Source organism: Dysidea avara, chromosome 12 (genome assembly GCF_963678975.1).
Source record: "Dysidea avara chromosome 12, odDysAvar1.4, whole genome shotgun sequence".
Lineage (NCBI taxonomy): Eukaryota > Metazoa > Porifera > Demospongiae > Dictyoceratida > Dysideidae > Dysidea > Dysidea avara.
The window spans coordinates 22446689-22467664 of record NC_089283.1 but is presented as its reverse complement, the minus strand read 5'-3'; the positions used below and the strand labels follow the sequence as shown (position 1 = coordinate 22467664).

The 20976-nt window shown below is 49.0% G+C and overlaps 1 protein-coding gene across 1 annotated transcript in view; it reads right to left on the bottom strand.

The window, feature by feature from the left end:
• The window catches only part of LOC136240586 (uncharacterized), a 71513-nt gene that overhangs the window by 12501 nt on the left and 38036 nt on the right, over positions 1-20976 (bottom strand). The window contains exon 3 of the mRNA XM_066031595.1: positions 1-20976. This exon is cut by the window's left edge and continues 12501 nt beyond it; it is cut by the window's right edge and continues 27909 nt beyond it. Within this exon, the coding sequence (XP_065887667.1) occupies positions 1-20976 (20976 nt within the window).

The window sequence follows — 20976 nt, the reverse complement described above, 5'->3', positions numbered from 1 at the left end:
CTGTCTTTAGCATGTTAATCTTGAATGGGCTGCCTTTCACATGCTCTCCACCCCACTTTACACTAACCTCGTACATGTCAGGTGCAGGAGGCGTAAACATGATCTTGTATTTCTCCTCTCCAGCTGGCTTAACCTCCACTGGCACTTCACCAACTTTCTCTCCCACACATACTGCATCTAGTTCACCTCCCCCAGCACCGGAAGTGTCAAATGCGAGATCCACTGGTACCCCACTCTCCACTGTGCTTTCCGGCTGAGCAACAACTTCAACATTCTGAGCAACCGGAGGAAGTAGGTTGATCTTAAACGGAGATCCTGGGATGTGATTTCCGGACCAAGTCACACTCAGACGGTACACATCAGGTTGAGGCGGTACAAATGAAACGTTCATTCTGCTACGGTCGTCTTCGTCTTGCTGCACTGAGCATTCTACTTCTCCACATTTTTCTCCACTACAAGAGGCCTTCATGATGCCTTCTCCAGCCCTGGCTGTGTCGAAACCCAAACTTAGTGCAGCACCTGATTCGACACTCGTTGTGGGAGGGGACACCAATTTGACTTTGCCTGCCACTGGTTGTAGCATGTCGATCTTGAAAGGACTGCCTTTCACATGTTCACCTCCCCATTTCACGGAGACCTCATACATGTCTGGCTCAGGCGGAGTAAAGGATATGTTGTACTTGTCGTCTCCAGCTGGTGTCACCTCGACTGGCACCTCTCCTGCCTTGCTTCCCACGCAGACAGCTTCCAGTTCACCTCCACCAGCAGCGGAAGTGTCAAAACTTAGGAAGTCGGTGGGAGCACCTGCCTCCAATGTTGTCTCGGGCTCGGCCACCACTTCTACATTTGCTGCGACTGGTGGAAGGAGATTGATTTTGTACGGTGACCTGGGAACATGTTCTCCTGACCAGGTCACGCTCAATCTGTAAATATCTGGTTGAGGAGGAATAAAGGATACGTTTACTTTAGTGTTGTCATCTTTGCTGATATCAACGGAGCACGGCACATCTCCAGACTTTTCACCATTGCAAGCAGCTTCCAAGACTCCTTCACCTGCCTTGCTGGTGTCAAATCCTAATGCTAACGGTTCTCCTGGCTCCACGCTCGTTGCCGGCAGGACTGCCAGTCTGACACGGCTCGCCACTGGCTGCAGCATGTTAATCTTGAAGGGACTGCCTTTGACATGTTCTCCGCTCCACATGACACTAACTTCATACGAGTCTGGTTTGGGTGGTGTAAATGATACCTTGTACTTGTCTTCACCCACCGGTCTGACATTGACTGGGACGCTGCCAACTCGTTCACCGACACACTTAGCATCCAATACGCCACCTCCAGCCGCAGTGGTGTCAAAATCCAAATCCATAGGAGCTCCTGCCTCCAGCATTGCCAACTTCTCTGGCTGAGACATCAGCTCGACCTTTTCTGCTACGGGTGGGAGAAGGTTGAGTTTGAAGGGAGAGCCGGGAACGTGATCTCCCGACCACTTCACATCTACGTGGTAAATGTCTGCCTGGGGAGGAACTATGCACACATCCGTCCTCTTGTCTTTGCTTGCGTTCTGCTCTACCGTGCATGGTAGATTACCAGTAATTTCTCCTACACACGATGCGTCCAGTGTTCCCTTGCCAGCCTCTGAGCTGTCGAAGCCCAAGCAGAGAGCTGCACCCAATTCTAGGCTGTGTCCGGGAATCTCCACCAGCTTGACACGGCCAGCTCCTCCAGCAAATGCATGCACTGTCAGTGGACTATCCTTGATTGCCTTTCCAGACCACGTGATGTCGAATCTGTGTTCACCTGGTGCGGTGGGCACGTACACAGCACCAAACGTACCATCCTTGTTGTCCGTCACCTTAAAATCTGCTGGTCTTTTTCCAGTGGGGCCAGACGACTTGATGGACAATTCGCCAAATCCTGCCTCGTTGCAATCCACCACAAATTCTATCGGCTCTTCTACAAAGTATGGTTCACTGCCTAGTGTTGCAACCGTCACAGCACTCGGATTGTACGGTTTTGAGTATTTGACTCTGAACGGACTATCTGCTATCTCGTCGTGCTTCACAAACACGTGGACGTGATAAATGCCTGGCAGTTTTGGTTTGAAGGTCAATTTCAACTGTTCTTTCTTTTCTGCCTTCTTGATGGTCACCTTGAGCTTTTCTTTGGTTGGTTCGTAAACAGCATGGGCGGACACGTCCTTTGGCTTGATTCCCGGGATACCAATGTCGAGATTGATGGGGCTACCATGAGGGAACAGTGGCAGCTTTTCACTGGTGACTTCAAAAATCAGTGGTGAGCATGGTAGCGGTTGTTCACCCCACTCAATGTGCAACTTGTGTACTCCCACTGTGGAGGGAGTGTAGGTAATGGAATACTGATTCTTGTCTTTCTGATTAACCTCGAGTTTCGAAGCTTCTCCTGGTGGGCTCTCTGCACTTACGGTCAGCTCTGCATTGCCAGCACCGCTGCAGTCGACTGCCAAGCGCATGGTCGAGTTGACCTGCGGCTGTCCACTAGGCAAGCCCGTCACCCTGCATTTGGAAGGATCCACTGGGGTCATGAACTTCATCAGGAATGGACTTCCGGGAATGTGTTGGTCGTTCATTAGAGCTGTCAGTGTGTACGTGTCAGGTGTCTTAGGTTCAAAGTTGACGGCATATGTGCCGTCCACATTTTCAAATACATCTACGTTTGCTCTTCCCGTCTGCTGTCCAGTACAATTGACAGTTAGTTGCCTACCACTGTCTGCACCCGTTTCGCTGTCAACACTGAGCCGGAACACTTCTCCGACATAGTATATGACGGGCTCTGTGGTTTCTTCTTCAGGTTGGGCATACTTTTGTTTCTCCCCTTCATCATAAAAGGCATCCAACTGATCTAGATCCAATCCTGCCTCCACCTCGTCCTTGGTTTCTTCCACTTCTACGGGTGGTTCTGACATGGCCGAGTCTGGGAGTGTATTGATTTGAAAGGGACTGCCTTTGACATGTTCCCCTGCCCACTTCACGCTAACTTTGTACATATCCGGCTCCGGTGGTGTAAAGAGTATTTTGTATTTGTCATCACCTGCTGCTTGTACTTCTACTGGAACTTCACCACACTTGGCTCCCACACAAGTGGCTTGTAGCTCGCCACCTCCAGCTCCCGAGGTATCGAAATCTAGGTCCACAAGACTTCCCACTGTTGAAGCACTGGGCGGCTCTGTCACCAGTTCAACCTTCTCAGCAGCTGGTGGAAGTAGATTGATCTTGAAAGGAGATCCGGGAACATCTGTTCCAGACCATTTCACATGCAAACGGTAGACATCTGGCTGTGGAGGTACAAACGAAACGTCCACTCTACTTTGGTCTACTGGCTGTTGTTGTACTGTGCAATCCACAGGTCCAGATTTGTCCCCAGCACATGAGGCTTCCATAGTTCCTTCTCCTGCTTTGCTAGTGTCAAAGCCCAAACTAAGAGCATCGCCAGATTCGATGCTGGCCGAAGGAGTGGAGACTAGTCTGACTTTACTGGCCACTGGTTGAAGCATGTCGATCTTGAAAGGGCTACCTTTAACATGCTCACCACCCCATTTCACGCTGATCTCGTACGTGTCTGGTTCTGGAGGATTAAAGATAATTGTGTACTTGTCATCACCGGCTGGCTTCACTTCTACCGGCACTTCTCCCACTCTGCTCCCAACACAGGTGGTGTCCAGTTGGCCACTTCCTGCACCGGACGTATCTATACTTAGCAGGTCTGTTGGAACTCCCGCTTCCACTATGCTTTCCGGTTTAGCAACAGTTTCTACTTTCTCAGCTGCAGGTGGCAGCAGATTAATCTTGAAAGGAGAGCCTGGAATATGCTCTCCCGACCAGGTCACACTTAAATGATACACATCCGGTTGAGGAGGGACAAAGGAAACATCCATCCGTTGTTTGTTCTCTGGATGGGGCACGACGCTGCAAGTCACCTTGCCGGATTTGTCTCCAGTGCACGTCGCTTCCATGGAACCTTCTCCTGCTTCTGAAGTGCTAAAACCCAGAGAGAGTGGACTTCCTGATTCCACGGTGGTAGACGGAGTGGCCACCAATTTGACTTTCCTTGCTTCGGGTTTAGCCGAAATAATGTCTTCTAACAGATCGAGCGGAGCCTCTGCATGCACAACTGCTTCTGAAACTACTTGCACATCATCATCTGCTATGGGCAAATGAAGGTTGATGTTAAAAGGAGAGCCCGTGACACTGACACCAGACCACTTAACTTCCACACAATACACATCTTCTTGGAGTGGAGTGAACGTAACATTTGTTCTGTCCTGCTGGTCGGATTCCACGCTGCATTGTAGTTCGCCGCTCTTCTCTCCACTACACGATGCTTCCATTGTTCCCTCTCCTGCCATCCTTGTGTCAAATCCTAAAACCACAGGAGATCCCAATTCTAGGGTGTCAGATGGTAGTGAGACCACCTTCACTTTGTTGGCACCTGTCTGTAGGGTGTTGATTTGGAATGGACTACCTTTCACGTGTTCTCCTGCCCACTTCACACTCACCTCGTACATGTCAGGCTGAGGAGGTGTGAACGATATCTTGTACTTGTCACCACCTGTAGGCACCACTTCTATGGGTACTTCGCCAGCTCTCTTTCCTAGGCAGGTTGCCTTCAGTTCACCGCTTCCAGCCTTGGAAGTGTCAATGTCTAAATCCACCGGGGCTCCTGTCTCAAGCACATCCTGAGATTCTGGCTGCGAAACTATTTCTACGTTATCGGCAACCGGTGGAAGTAAGTTGATTTTAAAAGGAGAGCCTGGTACGTGTGCACCAGACCACTTCACTTCTACATGATAAATGTCAGGTTGAGGAGGAACAAATGAAACAGTTGCTCTTTCACCGTCATCCTTAGAGCTCGCTACCTTACACGGTACTTTTCCTGATGCTTCACCGACGCAAGATGCAAGCAGTTTTCCGTCACCTGCTCTGCTGGTGCTGAAACATAACTCCAGAGGTGCACCACTTTCTACACTCGATGAAGGAGGTTCCACCAACTTTACTCTCTCTGCAACACTCTGAACCACCTTTATCTTTACGGGGCTGCCTGCAACTGGCCTGCCTGATTCTGTGATGTCCAACTTGTGTTTACCCGTTGAATTGGGTATGTAGACTGCTGTATATGTGCCATCGTTGTTGTCTGTTACATCACATTTCGCTCTAGATCCGAATGTTGGGCCAGTTGCTTTGATTGATATGTCTCCCTTTCCAGCATCTCTGCAGTCGACAGTCAATTTCACATCTTCTCCCACTGTGTAGGGTTCACTGTCTACCAAAGTTACTTTCACTGCCTTGACATCAAAAGGTTCGCAGTACTTAATCTTATACGGACTAGAAGAATATTCTTCTTTGTTAATGAAAACGTGCATGTTGTAAATTCCAGGTAGCTTTGGTTTCATGCTCAGTCTGAACTGTTCTTTGTCCACCTTTTTAACAGTCACTTTGAATTTTTCACTGGTACCTTCGTGAATGGCATGAGATGTGATGTCTTTCTGTTTTGCACCAGGAGATGTGATGTCCACTTCCACAGGATGACCGTGAGCAAACTCTTGCACTGGTTGCTCTTCTGTCTCTCCAAATATCTCAGGTGCGTCGTATCCTGCCTGTACTGTATCCTCGTCCACAGCTTCAACTACTGGCTCAATCAGTTCACTGTCTGTTGGTTTCCTGGCCATCACTGACAGAGGTGAGTCGTCTATAGGCTTTCCATTCCACCACACCTCCACACTGTGAGGGTCATCTTTGGGCACGAATTGTACTGCGTACGTACCAGGTAGAGGTTCTGTCACTTGAGAATCTACCACAACTGATTTGTCTGATTTGCAAGTGGCGGTAAGCTTTCCTCTTCCAGCACTGCCACTGTCAAATTTCATTACTGCTGGTGATCCTGTATCTTCGGCTGGTTGGATTCCCACATAGTGCACTTGTTTGTAACCAGTGTCTTCTTTTGGTAAAAGAATCACTCTAAACACAGACTCTTCTTTGGGCCTATCGGACCATGTAAATGAAACATTGTGTAATGATGTGTCCGTTGCAGCCGATTGTAAGTTGATCTTAAATGGTGAACCTGGAACATGTTGACGGTTCCATGTAACATTTAGTACGTATGCATCCAAACTTGGAGCAATAAATGCCACTTCATGATGATTAGGATTGTCTTCCTTGCCTTTTACCGTGCATTCCACCTCTCCTACCTTTTCTCCTGCACATGTCGCTTCCATGCTTCCATCTCCTGCTGCACTACTGTCAAACCAGAAAGAAAGAGGCTTGTCTGATTCCATACTTGCAGCTGGAACCTGTAGTAACTTCACTTTGTCTGTACCCGAAGAAAGCATGTTTATCTTGAATGGACTGCCTTTGATGTGATCACCACTCCACAGGATACTGAGTTCGTAAATGTCCGGCTCCCTGGGAGTAAACGACACCTTGTACACATCGGGTCCTTGTCTTTCTACACCTACAGGCACCTCACCAACCCATCTTCCAACGCAGGTTGCACTTAGCTGCCCACCACCAGCATTGGAAGCATCAAGCTCAATGTCCAAAGGAGCTCCTGACTCGAGCACCATTTCTGGTTCAGCGGTCACCTCAACATTGTCCGCAATTGGTGGAAGCAAGTTGATCTTAAAAGGTGAGCCGGGAACGTGCACACCTGACCACTTCACATTAACATGATACATGTCTCCCTGCTGAGGCACAAATGACACATTTGTTTGGTTTGTTTTCTCTAGGTCGTCCTTAACTGTGCATTCCACTATACCGGAGACTTCTCCTGCACAGTTGACCTCCAGATTCCCACTGCCTGCCTCTGTGATGTCGAAACCAAGGACGACACTGTCACCTGATTCAATCTTGGGTGGAGGTATGGATACAAATTTCACCTTGGTAGCTTCTGTCTTTAGCATGTTAATCTTGAATGGGCTGCCTTTCACATGCTCTCCACCCCACTTTACACTAACCTCGTACATGTCAGGTGCAGGAGGCGTAAACATGATCTTGTATTTCTCCTCTCCAGCTGGCTTAACCTCCACTGGCACTTCACCAACTTTCTCTCCCACACATACTGCATCTAGTTCACCTCCCCCAGCACCGGAAGTGTCAAATGCGAGATCCACTGGTACCCCACTCTCCACTGTGCTTTCCGGCTGAGCAACAACTTCAACATTCTGAGCAACCGGAGGAAGTAGGTTGATCTTAAACGGAGATCCTGGGATGTGATTTCCGGACCAAGTCACACTCAGACGGTACACATCAGGTTGAGGCGGTACAAATGAAACGTTCATTCTGCTACGGTCGTCTTCGTCTTGCTGCACTGAGCATTCTACTTCTCCACATTTTTCTCCACTACAAGAGGCCTTCATGATGCCTTCTCCAGCCCTGGCTGTGTCGAAACCCAAACTTAGTGCAGCACCTGATTCGACACTCGTTGTGGGAGGGGACACCAATTTGACTTTGCCTGCCACTGGTTGTAGCATGTCGATCTTGAAAGGACTGCCTTTCACATGTTCACCTCCCCATTTCACGGAGACCTCATACATGTCTGGCTCAGGCGGAGTAAAGGATATGTTGTACTTGTCGTCTCCAGCTGGTGTCACCTCGACTGGCACCTCTCCTGCCTTGCTTCCCACGCAGACAGCTTCCAGTTCACCTCCACCAGCAGCGGAAGTGTCAAAACTTAGGAAGTCGGTGGGAGCACCTGCCTCCAATGTTGTCTCGGGCTCGGCCACCACTTCTACATTTGCTGCGACTGGTGGAAGGAGATTGATTTTGTACGGTGACCTGGGAACATGTTCTCCTGACCAGGTCACGCTCAATCTGTAAATATCTGGTTGAGGAGGAATAAAGGATACGTTTACTTTAGTGTTGTCATCTTTGCTGATATCAACGGAGCACGGCACATCTCCAGACTTTTCACCATTGCAAGCAGCTTCCAAGACTCCTTCACCTGCCTTGCTGGTGTCAAATCCTAATGCTAACGGTTCTCCTGGCTCCACGCTCGTTGCCGGCAGGACTGCCAGTCTGACACGGCTCGCCACTGGCTGCAGCATGTTAATCTTGAAGGGACTGCCTTTGACATGTTCTCCGCTCCACATGACACTAACTTCATACGAGTCTGGTTTGGGTGGTGTAAATGATACCTTGTACTTGTCTTCACCCACCGGTCTGACATTGACTGGGACGCTGCCAACTCGTTCACCGACACACTTAGCATCCAATACGCCACCTCCAGCCGCAGTGGTGTCAAAATCCAAATCCATAGGAGCTCCTGCCTCCAGCATTGCCAACTTCTCTGGCTGAGACATCAGCTCGACCTTTTCTGCTACGGGTGGGAGAAGGTTGAGTTTGAAGGGAGAGCCGGGAACGTGATCTCCCGACCACTTCACATCTACGTGGTAAATGTCTGCCTGGGGAGGAACTATGCACACATCCGTCCTCTTGTCTTTGCTTGCGTTCTGCTCTACCGTGCATGGTAGATTACCAGTAATTTCTCCTACACACGATGCGTCCAGTGTTCCCTTGCCAGCCTCTGAGCTGTCGAAGCCCAAGCAGAGAGCTGCACCCAATTCTAGGCTGTGTCCGGGAATCTCCACCAGCTTGACACGGCCAGCTCCTCCAGCAAATGCATGCACTGTCAGTGGACTATCCTTGATTGCCTTTCCAGACCACGTGATGTCGAATCTGTGTTCACCTGGTGCGGTGGGCACGTACACAGCACCAAACGTACCATCCTTGTTGTCCGTCACCTTAAAATCTGCTGGTCTTTTTCCAGTGGGGCCAGACGACTTGATGGACAATTCGCCAAATCCTGCCTCGTTGCAATCCACCACAAATTCTATCGGCTCTTCTACAAAGTATGGTTCACTGCCTAGTGTTGCAACCGTCACAGCACTCGGATTGTACGGTTTTGAGTATTTGACTCTGAACGGACTATCTGCTATCTCGTCGTGCTTCACAAACACGTGGACGTGATAAATGCCTGGCAGTTTTGGTTTGAAGGTCAATTTCAACTGTTCTTTCTTTTCTGCCTTCTTGATGGTCACCTTGAGCTTTTCTTTGGTTGGTTCGTAAACAGCATGGGCGGACACGTCCTTTGGCTTGATTCCCGGGATACCAATGTCGAGATTGATGGGGCTACCATGAGGGAACAGTGGCAGCTTTTCACTGGTGACTTCAAAAATCAGTGGTGAGCATGGTAGCGGTTGTTCACCCCACTCAATGTGCAACTTGTGTACTCCCACTGTGGAGGGAGTGTAGGTAATGGAATACTGATTCTTGTCTTTCTGATTAACCTCGAGTTTCGAAGCTTCTCCTGGTGGGCTCTCTGCACTTACGGTCAGCTCTGCATTGCCAGCACCGCTGCAGTCGACTGCCAAGCGCATGGTCGAGTTGACCTGCGGCTGTCCACTAGGCAAGCCCGTCACCCTGCATTTGGAAGGATCCACTGGGGTCATGAACTTCATCAGGAATGGACTTCCGGGAATGTGTTGGTCGTTCATTAGAGCTGTCAGTGTGTACGTGTCAGGTGTCTTAGGTTCAAAGTTGACGGCATATGTGCCGTCCACATTTTCAAATACATCTACGTTTGCTCTTCCCGTCTGCTGTCCAGTACAATTGACAGTTAGTTGCCTACCACTGTCTGCACCCGTTTCGCTGTCAACACTGAGCCGGAACACTTCTCCGACATAGTATATGACGGGCTCTGTGGTTTCTTCTTCAGGTTGGGCATACTTTTGTTTCTCCCCTTCATCATAAAAGGCATCCAACTGATCTAGATCCAATCCTGCCTCCACCTCGTCCTTGGTTTCTTCCACTTCTACGGGTGGTTCTGACATGGCCGAGTCTGGGAGTGTATTGATTTGAAAGGGACTGCCTTTGACATGTTCCCCTGCCCACTTCACGCTAACTTTGTACATATCCGGCTCCGGTGGTGTAAAGAGTATTTTGTATTTGTCATCACCTGCTGCTTGTACTTCTACTGGAACTTCACCACACTTGGCTCCCACACAAGTGGCTTGTAGCTCGCCACCTCCAGCTCCCGAGGTATCGAAATCTAGGTCCACAAGACTTCCCACTGTTGAAGCACTGGGCGGCTCTGTCACCAGTTCAACCTTCTCAGCAGCTGGTGGAAGTAGATTGATCTTGAAAGGAGATCCGGGAACATCTGTTCCAGACCATTTCACATGCAAACGGTAGACATCTGGCTGTGGAGGTACAAACGAAACGTCCACTCTACTTTGGTCTACTGGCTGTTGTTGTACTGTGCAATCCACAGGTCCAGATTTGTCCCCAGCACATGAGGCTTCCATAGTTCCTTCTCCTGCTTTGCTAGTGTCAAAGCCCAAACTAAGAGCATCGCCAGATTCGATGCTGGCCGAAGGAGTGGAGACTAGTCTGACTTTACTGGCCACTGGTTGAAGCATGTCGATCTTGAAAGGGCTACCTTTAACATGCTCACCACCCCATTTCACGCTGATCTCGTACGTGTCTGGTTCTGGAGGATTAAAGATAATTGTGTACTTGTCATCACCGGCTGGCTTCACTTCTACCGGCACTTCTCCCACTCTGCTCCCAACACAGGTGGTGTCCAGTTGGCCACTTCCTGCACCGGACGTATCTATACTTAGCAGGTCTGTTGGAACTCCCGCTTCCACTATGCTTTCCGGTTTAGCAACAGTTTCTACTTTCTCAGCTGCAGGTGGCAGCAGATTAATCTTGAAAGGAGAGCCTGGAATATGCTCTCCCGACCAGGTCACACTTAAATGATACACATCCGGTTGAGGAGGGACAAAGGAAACATCCATCCGTTGTTTGTTCTCTGGATGGGGCACGACGCTGCAAGTCACCTTGCCGGATTTGTCTCCAGTGCACGTCGCTTCCATGGAACCTTCTCCTGCTTCTGAAGTGCTAAAACCCAGAGAGAGTGGACTTCCTGATTCCACGGTGGTAGACGGAGTGGCCACCAATTTGACTTTCCTTGCTTCGGGTTTAGCCGAAATAATGTCTTCTAACAGATCGAGCGGAGCCTCTGCATGCACAACTGCTTCTGAAACTACTTGCACATCATCATCTGCTATGGGCAAATGAAGGTTGATGTTAAAAGGAGAGCCCGTGACACTGACACCAGACCACTTAACTTCCACACAATACACATCTTCTTGGAGTGGAGTGAACGTAACATTTGTTCTGTCCTGCTGGTCGGATTCCACGCTGCATTGTAGTTCGCCGCTCTTCTCTCCACTACACGATGCTTCCATTGTTCCCTCTCCTGCCATCCTTGTGTCAAATCCTAAAACCACAGGAGATCCCAATTCTAGGGTGTCAGATGGTAGTGAGACCACCTTCACTTTGTTGGCACCTGTCTGTAGGGTGTTGATTTGGAATGGACTACCTTTCACGTGTTCTCCTGCCCACTTCACACTCACCTCGTACATGTCAGGCTGAGGAGGTGTGAACGATATCTTGTACTTGTCACCACCTGTAGGCACCACTTCTATGGGTACTTCGCCAGCTCTCTTTCCTAGGCAGGTTGCCTTCAGTTCACCGCTTCCAGCCTTGGAAGTGTCAATGTCTAAATCCACCGGGGCTCCTGTCTCAAGCACATCCTGAGATTCTGGCTGCGAAACTATTTCTACGTTATCGGCAACCGGTGGAAGTAAGTTGATTTTAAAAGGAGAGCCTGGTACGTGTGCACCAGACCACTTCACTTCTACATGATAAATGTCAGGTTGAGGAGGAACAAATGAAACAGTTGCTCTTTCACCGTCATCCTTAGAGCTCGCTACCTTACACGGTACTTTTCCTGATGCTTCACCGACGCAAGATGCAAGCAGTTTTCCGTCACCCGCTCTGCTGGTGCTGAAACATAACTCCAGAGGTGCACCACTTTCTACACTCGATGAAGGAGGTTCCACCAACTTTACTCTCTCTGCAACACTCTGAACCACCTTTATCTTTACGGGGCTGCCTGCAACTGGCCTGCCTGATTCTGTGATGTCCAACTTGTGTTTACCCGTTGAATTGGGTATGTAGACTGCTGTATATGTGCCATCGTTGTTGTCTGTTACATCACATTTCGCTCTAGATCCGAATGTTGGGCCAGTTGCTTTGATTGATATGTCTCCCTTTCCAGCATCTCTGCAGTCGACAGTCAATTTCACATCTTCTCCCACTGTGTAGGGTTCACTGTCTACCAAAGTTACTTTCACTGCCTTGACATCAAAAGGTTCGCAGTACTTAATCTTATACGGACTAGAAGAATATTCTTCTTTGTTAATGAAAACGTGCATGTTGTAAATTCCAGGTAGCTTTGGTTTCATGCTCAGTCTGAACTGTTCTTTGTCCACCTTTTTAACAGTCACTTTGAATTTTTCACTGGTACCTTCGTGAATGGCATGAGATGTGATGTCTTTCTGTTTTGCACCAGGAGATGTGATGTCCACTTCCACAGGATGACCGTGAGCAAACTCTTGCACTGGTTGCTCTTCTGTCTCTCCAAATATCTCAGGTGCGTCGTATCCTGCCTGTACTGTATCCTCGTCCACAGCTTCAACTACTGGCTCAATCAGTTCACTGTCTGTTGGTTTCCTGGCCATCACTGACAGAGGTGAGTCGTCTATAGGCTTTCCATTCCACCACACCTCCACACTGTGAGGGTCATCTTCGGGCACGAATTGTACTGCGTACGTACCAGGTAGAGGTTCTGTCACTTGAGAATCTACCACAACTGATTTGTCTGATTTGCAAGTGGCGGTAAGCTTTCCTCTTCCAGCACTGCCACTGTCAAATTTCATTACTGCTGGTGATCCTGTATCTTCGGCTGGTTGGATTCCCACATAGTGCACTTGTTTGTAACCAGTGTCTTCTTTTGGTAAAAGAATCACTCTAAACACAGACTCTTCTTTGGGCCTATCGGACCATGTAAATGAAACATTGTGTAATGATGTGTCCGTTGCAGCCGATTGTAAGTTGATCTTAAATGGTGAACCTGGAACATGTTGACGGTTCCATGTAACATTTAGTACGTATGCATCCAAACTTGGAGCAATAAATGCCACTTCATGATGATTAGGATTGTCTTCCTTGCCTTTTACCGTGCATTCCACCTCTCCTACCTTTTCTCCTGCACATGTCGCTTCCATGCTTCCATCTCCTGCTGCACTACTGTCAAACCAGAAAGAAAGAGGCTTGTCTGATTCCATACTTGCAGCTGGAACCTGTAGTAACTTCACTTTGTCTGTACCCGAAGAAAGCATGTTTATCTTGAATGGACTGCCTTTGATGTGATCACCACTCCACAGGATACTGAGTTCGTAAATGTCCGGCTCCCTGGGAGTAAACGACACCTTGTACACATCGGGTCCTTGTCTTTCTACACCTACAGGCACCTCACCAACCCATCTTCCAACGCAGGTTGCACTTAGCTGCCCACCACCAGCATTGGAAGCATCAAGCTCAATGTCCAAAGGAGCTCCTGACTCGAGCACCATTTCTGGTTCAGCGGTCACCTCAACATTGTCCGCAATTGGTGGAAGCAAGTTGATCTTAAAAGGTGAGCCGGGAACGTGCACACCTGACCACTTCACATTAACATGATACACGTCTCCCTGCTGAGGCACAAATGACACATTTGTTTGGTTTGTTTTCTCTAGGTCGTCCTTAACTGTGCATTCCACTATACCGGAGACTTCTCCTGCACAGTTGACCTCCAGATTCCCACTGCCTGCCTCTGTGATGTCGAAACCAAGGACGACACTGTCACCTGATTCAATCTTGGGTGGAGGTATGGATACAAATTTCACCTTGGTAGCTTCTGTCTTTAGCATGTTAATCTTGAATGGGCTGCCTTTCACATGCTCTCCACCCCACTTTACACTAACCTCGTACATGTCAGGTGCAGGAGGCGTAAACATGATCTTGTATTTCTCCTCTCCAGCTGGCTTAACCTCCACTGGCACTTCACCAACTTTCTCTCCCACACATACTGCATCTAGTTCACCTCCCCCAGCACCGGAAGTGTCAAATGCGAGATCCACTGGTACCCCACTCTCCACTGTGCTTTCCGGCTGAGCAACAACTTCAACATTCTGAGCAACCGGAGGAAGTAGGTTGATCTTAAACGGAGATCCTGGGATGTGATTTCCGGACCAAGTCACACTCAGACGGTACACATCAGGTTGAGGCGGTACAAATGAAACGTTCATTCTGCTACGGTCGTCTTCGTCTTGCTGCACTGAGCATTCTACTTCTCCACATTTTTCTCCACTACAAGAGGCCTTCATGATGCCTTCTCCAGCCCTGGCTGTGTCGAAACCCAAACTTAGTGCAGCACCTGATTCGACACTCGTTGTGGGAGGGGACACCAATTTGACTTTGCCTGCCACTGGTTGTAGCATGTCGATCTTGAAAGGACTGCCTTTCACATGTTCACCTCCCCATTTCACGGAGACCTCATACATGTCCGGCTCAGGCGGAGTAAAGGATATGTTGTACTTGTCGTCTCCAGCTGGTGTCACCTCGACTGGCACCTCTCCTGCCTTGCTTCCCACGCAGACAGCTTCCAGTTCACCTCCACCAGCAGCGGAAGTGTCAAAACTTAGGAAGTCGGTGGGAGCACCTGCCTCCAATGTTGTCTCGGGCTCGGCCACCACTTCTACATTTGCTGCGACTGGTGGAAGGAGATTGATTTTGTACGGTGACCTGGGAACATGTTCTCCTGACCAGGTCACGCTCAATCTGTAAATATCTGGTTGAGGAGGAATAAAGGATACGTTTACTTTAGTGTTGTCATCTTTGCTGATATCAACGGAGCACGGCACATCTCCAGACTTTTCACCATTGCAAGCAGCTTCCAAGACTCCTTCACCTGCCTTGCTGGTGTCAAATCCTAATGCTAACGGTTCTCCTGGCTCCACGCTCGTTGCCGGCAGGACTGCCAGTCTGACACGGCTCGCCACTGGCTGCAGCATGTTAATCTTGAAGGGACTGCCTTTGACATGTTCTCCGCTCCACATGACACTAACTTCATACGAGTCTGGTTTGGGTGGTGTAAATGATACCTTGTACTTGTCTTCACCCACCGGTCTGACATTGACTGGGACGCTGCCAACTCGTTCACCGACACACTTAGCATCCAATACGCCACCTCCAGCCGCAGTGGTGTCAAAATCCAAATCCATAGGAGCTCCTGCCTCCAGCATTGCCAACTTCTCTGGCTGAGACATCAGCTCGACCTTTTCTGCTACGGGTGGGAGAAGGTTGAGTTTGAAGGGAGAGCCGGGAACGTGATCTCCCGACCACTTCACATCTACGTGGTAAATGTCTGCCTGGGGAGGAACTATGCACACATCCGTCCTCTTGTCTTTGCTTGCGTTCTGCTCTACCGTGCATGGTAGATTACCAGTAATTTCTCCTACACACGATGCGTCCAGTGTTCCCTTGCCAGCCTCTGAGCTGTCGAAGCCCAAGCAGAGAGCTGCACCCAATTCTAGGCTGTGTCCGGGAATCTCCACCAGCTTGACACGGCCAGCTCCTCCAGCAAATGCATGCACTGTCAGTGGACTATCCTTGATTGCCTTTCCAGACCACGTGATGTCGAATCTGTGTTCACCTGGTGCGGTGGGCACGTACACAGCACCAAACGTACCATCCTTGTTGTCCGTCACCTTAAAATCTGCTGGTCTTTTTCCAGTGGGGCCAGACGACTTGATGGACAATTCGCCAAATCCTGCCTCGTTGCAATCCACCACAAATTCTATCGGCTCTTCTACAAAGTATGGTTCACTGCCTAGTGTTGCAACCGTCACAGCACTCGGATTGTACGGTTTTGAGTATTTGACTCTGAACGGACTATCTGCTATCTCGTCGTGCTTCACAAACACGTGGACGTGATAAATGCCTGGCAGTTTTGGTTTGAAGGTCAATTTCAACTGTTCTTTCTTTTCTGCCTTCTTGATGGTCACCTTGAGCTTTTCTTTGGTTGGTTCGTAAACAGCATGGGCGGACACGTCCTTTGGCTTGATTCCCGGGATACCAATGTCGAGATTGATGGGGCTACCATGAGGGAACAGTGGCAGCTTTTCACTGGTGACTTCAAAAATCAGTGGTGAGCATGGTAGCGGTTGTTCACCCCACTCAATGTGCAACTTGTGTACTCCCACTGTGGAGGGAGTGTAGGTAATGGAATACTGATTCTTGTCTTTCTGATTAACCTCGAGTTTCGAAGCTTCTCCTGGTGGGCTCTCTGCACTTACGGTCAGCTCTGCATTGCCAGCACCGCTGCAGTCGACTGCCAAGCGCATGGTCGAGTTGACCTGCGGCTGTCCACTAGGCAAGCCCGTCACCCTGCATTTGGAAGGATCCACTGGGGTCATGAACTTCATCAGGAATGGACTTCCGGGAATGTGTTGGTCGTCCATTAGAGCTGTCAGTGTGTACGTGTCAGGTGTCTTAGGTTCAAAGTTGACGGCATATGTGCCGTCCACATTTTCAAATACATCTACGTTTGCTCTTCCCGTCTGCTGTCCAGTACAATTGACAGTTAGTTGCCTACCACTGTCTGCACCCGTTTCGCTGTCAACACTGAGCCGGAACACTTCTCCGACATAGTATATGACGGGCTCTGTGGTTTCTTCTTCAGGTTGGGCGTACTTTTGTTTCTCCCCTTCATCATAAAAGGCATCCAACTGATCTAGATCCAATCCTGCCTCCACCTCGTCCTTGGTTTCTTCCACTTCTACGGGTGGTTCTGACATGGCCGAGTCTGGGAGTGTATTGATTTGAAAGGGACTGCCTTTGACATGTTCCCCTGCCCACTTCACGCTAACTTTGTACATATCCGGCTCCGGTGGTGTAAAGAGTATTTTGTATTTGTCATCACCTGCTGCTTGTACTTCTACTGGAACTTCACCACACTTGGCTCCCACACAAGTGGCTTGTAGCTCGCCACCTCCAGCTCCCGAGGTATCGAAATCTAGGTCCACAAGACTTCCCACTGTTGAAGCACTGGGCGGCTCTGTCACCAGTTCAACCTTCTCAGCAGCTGGTGGAAGTAGATTGATCTTGAAAGGAGATCCGGGAACATCTGTTCCAGACCATTTCACATGCAAACGGTAGACATCTGGCTGTGGAGGTACAAACGAAACGTCCACTCTACTTTGGTCTACTGGCTGTTGTTGTACTGTGCAATCCACAGGTCCAGATTTGTCCCCAGCACATGAGGCTTCCATAGTTCCTTCTCCTGCTTTGCTAGTGTCAAAGCCCAAACTAAGAGCATCGCCAGATTCGATGCTGGCCGAAGGAGTGGAGACTAGTCTGACTTTACTGGCCACTGGTTGAAGCATGTCGATCTTGAAAGGGCTACCTTTAACATGCTCACCACCCCATTTCACGCTGATCTCGTACGTGTCTGGTTCTGGAGGATTAAAGATAATTGTGTACTTGTCATCACCGGCTGGCTTCACTTCTACCGGCACTTCTCCCACTCTGCTCCCAACACAGGTGGTGTCCAGTTGTCCACTTCCTGCACCGGACGTATCTATACTTAGCAGGTCTGTTGGAACTCCCGCTTCCACTATGCTTTCCGGTTTAGCAACAGTTTCTACTTTCTCAGCTGCAGGTGGCAGCAGATTAATCTTGAAAGGAGAGCCTGGAATATGCTCTCCCGACCAGGTCACACTTAAATGATACACATCCGGTTGAGGAGGGACAAAGGAAACATCCATCCGTTGTTTGTTCTCTGGATGGGGCACGACGCTGCAAGTCACCTTGCCGGATTTGTCTCCAGTGCACGTCGCTTCCATGGAACCTTCTCCTGCTTCTGAAGTGCTAAAACCCAGAGAGAGTGGACTTCCTGATTCCACGGTGGTAGACGGAGTGGCCACCAATTTGACTTTCCTTGCTTCGGGTTTAGCCGAAATAATGTCTTCTAACAGATCGAGCGGAGCCTCTGCATGCACAACTGCTTCTGAAACTACTTGCACATCATCATCTGCTATGGGCAAATGAAGGTTGATGTTAAAAGGAGAGCCCGTGACACTGACACCAGACCACTTAACTTCCACACAATACACATCTTCTTGGAGTGGAGTGAACGTAACATTTGTTCTGTCCTGCTGGTCGGATTCCACGCTGCATGGTAGTTCGCCGCTCTTCTCTCCACTACACGATGCTTCCATTGTTCCCTCTCCTGCCATCCTTGTGTCAAATCCTAAAACCACAGGAGATCCCAATTCTAGGGTGTCAGATGGTAGTGAGACCACCTTCACTTTGTTGGCACCTGTCTGTAGGGTGTTGATTTGGAATGGACTACCTTTCACGTGTTCTCCTGCCCACTTCACACTCACCTCGTACATGTCAGGCTGAGGAGGTGTGAACGATATCTTGTACTTGTCACCACCTGTAGGCACCACTTCTATGGGTACTTCGCCAGCTCTCTTTCCTAGGCAGGTTGCCTTCAGTTCACCGCTTCCAGCCTTGGAAGTGTCAATGTCTAAATCCACCGGGGCTCCTGTCTCAAGCACATCCTGAGATTCTGGCTGCGAAACTATTTCTACGTTATCGGCAACCGGTGGAAGTAAGTTGATTTTAAAAGGAGAGCCTGGTACGTGTGCACCAGACCACTTCACTTCTACATGATAAATGTCAGGTTGAGGAGGAACAAATGAAACAGTTGCTCTTTCACCGTCATCCTTAGAGCTCGCTACCTTACACGGTACTTTTCCTGATGCTTCACCGACGCAAGATGCAAGCAGTTTTCCGTCACCCGCTCTGCTGGTGCTGAAACATAACTCCAGAGGTGCACCACTTTCTACACTCGATGAAGGAGGTTCCACCAACTTTACTCTCTCTGCAACACTCTGAACCACCTTTATCTTTACGGGGCTGCCTGCAACTGGCCTGCCTGATTCTGTGATGTCCAACTTGTGTTTACCCGTTGAATTGGGTATGTAGACTGCTGTATATGTGCCATCGTTGTTGTCTGTTACATCACATTTCGCTCTAGATCCGAATGTTGGGCCAGTTGCTTTGATTGATATGTCTCCCTTTCCAGCATCTCTGCAGTCGACAGTCAATTTCACATCTTCTCCCACTGTGTAGGGTTCACTGTCTACCAAAGTTACTTTCACTGCCTTGACATCAAAAGGTTCGCAGTACTTAATCTTATACGGACTAGAAGAATATTCTTCTTTGTTAATGAAAACGTGCATGTTGTAAATTCCAGGTAGCTTTGGTTTCATGCTCAGTCTGAACTGTTCTTTGTCCACCTTTTTAACAGTCACTTTGAATTTTTCACTGGTACCTTCGTGAATGGCATGAGATGTGATGTCTTTCTGTTTTGCACCAGGAGATGTGATGTCCACTTCCACAGGATGACCGTGAGCAAACTCTTGCACTGGTTGCTCTTCTGTCTCTCCAAATATCTCAGGTGCGTCGTATCCTGCCTGTACTGTATCCTCGTCCACAGCTTCAACTACTGGCTCAATCAGTTCACTGTCTGTTGGTTTCCTGGCCATCACTGACAGAGGTGAGTCGTCTATAGGCTTTCCATTCCACCACACCTCCACACTGTGAGGGTCATCTTCGGGCACGAATTGTACTGCGTACGTACCAGGTAGAGGTTCTGTCACTTGAGAATCTACCACAACTGATTTGTCTGATTTGCAAGTGGCGGTAAGCTTTCCTCTTCCAGCACTGCCACTGTCAAATTTCATTACTGCTGGTGATCCTGTATCTTCGGCTGGTTGGATTCCCACATAGTGCACTTGTTTGTAACCAGTGTCTTCTTTTGGTAAAAGAATCACTCTAAACACAGACTCTTCTTTGGGCCTATCGGACCATGTAAATGAAACATTGTGTAATGATGTGTCCGTTGCAGCCGATTGTAAGTTGATCTTAAATGGTGAACCTGGAACATGTTGACGGTTCCATGTAACATTTAGTACGTATGCATCCAAACTTGGAGCAATAAATGCCACTTCATGATGATTAGGATTGTCTTCCTTGCCTTTTACCGTGCATTCCACCTCTCCTACCTTTTCTCCTGCACATGTCGCTTCCATGCTTCCATCTCCTGCTGCACTACTGTCAAACCAGAAAGAAAGAGGCTTGTCTGATTCCATACTTGCAGCTGGAACCTGTAGTAACTTCACTTTGTCTGTACCCGAAGAAAGCATGTTTATCTTGAATGGACTGCCTTTGATGTGATCACCACTCCACAGGATACCGAGTTCGTAAATGTCCGGCTCCCTGGGAGTAAACGACACCTTGTACACATCGGGTCCTTGTCTTTCTACACCTACAGGCACCTCACCAACCCATCTTCCAACGCAGGTTGCACTTAGCTGCCCACCACCAGCATTGGAAGCATCAAGCTCAATGTCCAAAGGAGCTCCTGACTCGAGCACCATTTCTGGTTCAGCGGTCACCTCAACATTGTCCGCAATTGGTGGAAGCAAGTTGATCTTAAAAGGTGAGCCGGGAACGTGCACACCTGACCACTTCACATTAACATGATACACGTCTCCCTGCTGAGGCACAAATGACACATTTGTTTGGTTTGTTTTCTCTAGGTCGTCCTTAACTGTGCATTCCACTATACCGGAGACTTCTCCTGCACAGTTGACCTCCAGATTCCCACTGCCTGCCTCTGTGATGTCGAAACCAAGGACGACACTGTCACCTGATTCAATCTTGGGTGGAGGTATGGATACAAATTTCACCTTGGTAGCTTCTGTCTTTAGCATGTTAATCTTGAATGGGCTGCCTTTCACATGCTCTCCACCCCACTTTACACTAACCTCGTACATGTCAGGTGCAGGAGGCGTAAACATGATCTTGTATTTCTCCTCTCCAGCTGGCTTAACCTCCACTGGCACTTCACCAACTTTCTCTCCCACACATACTGCATCTAGTTCACCTCCCCCAGCACCGGAAGTGTCAAATGCGAGATCCA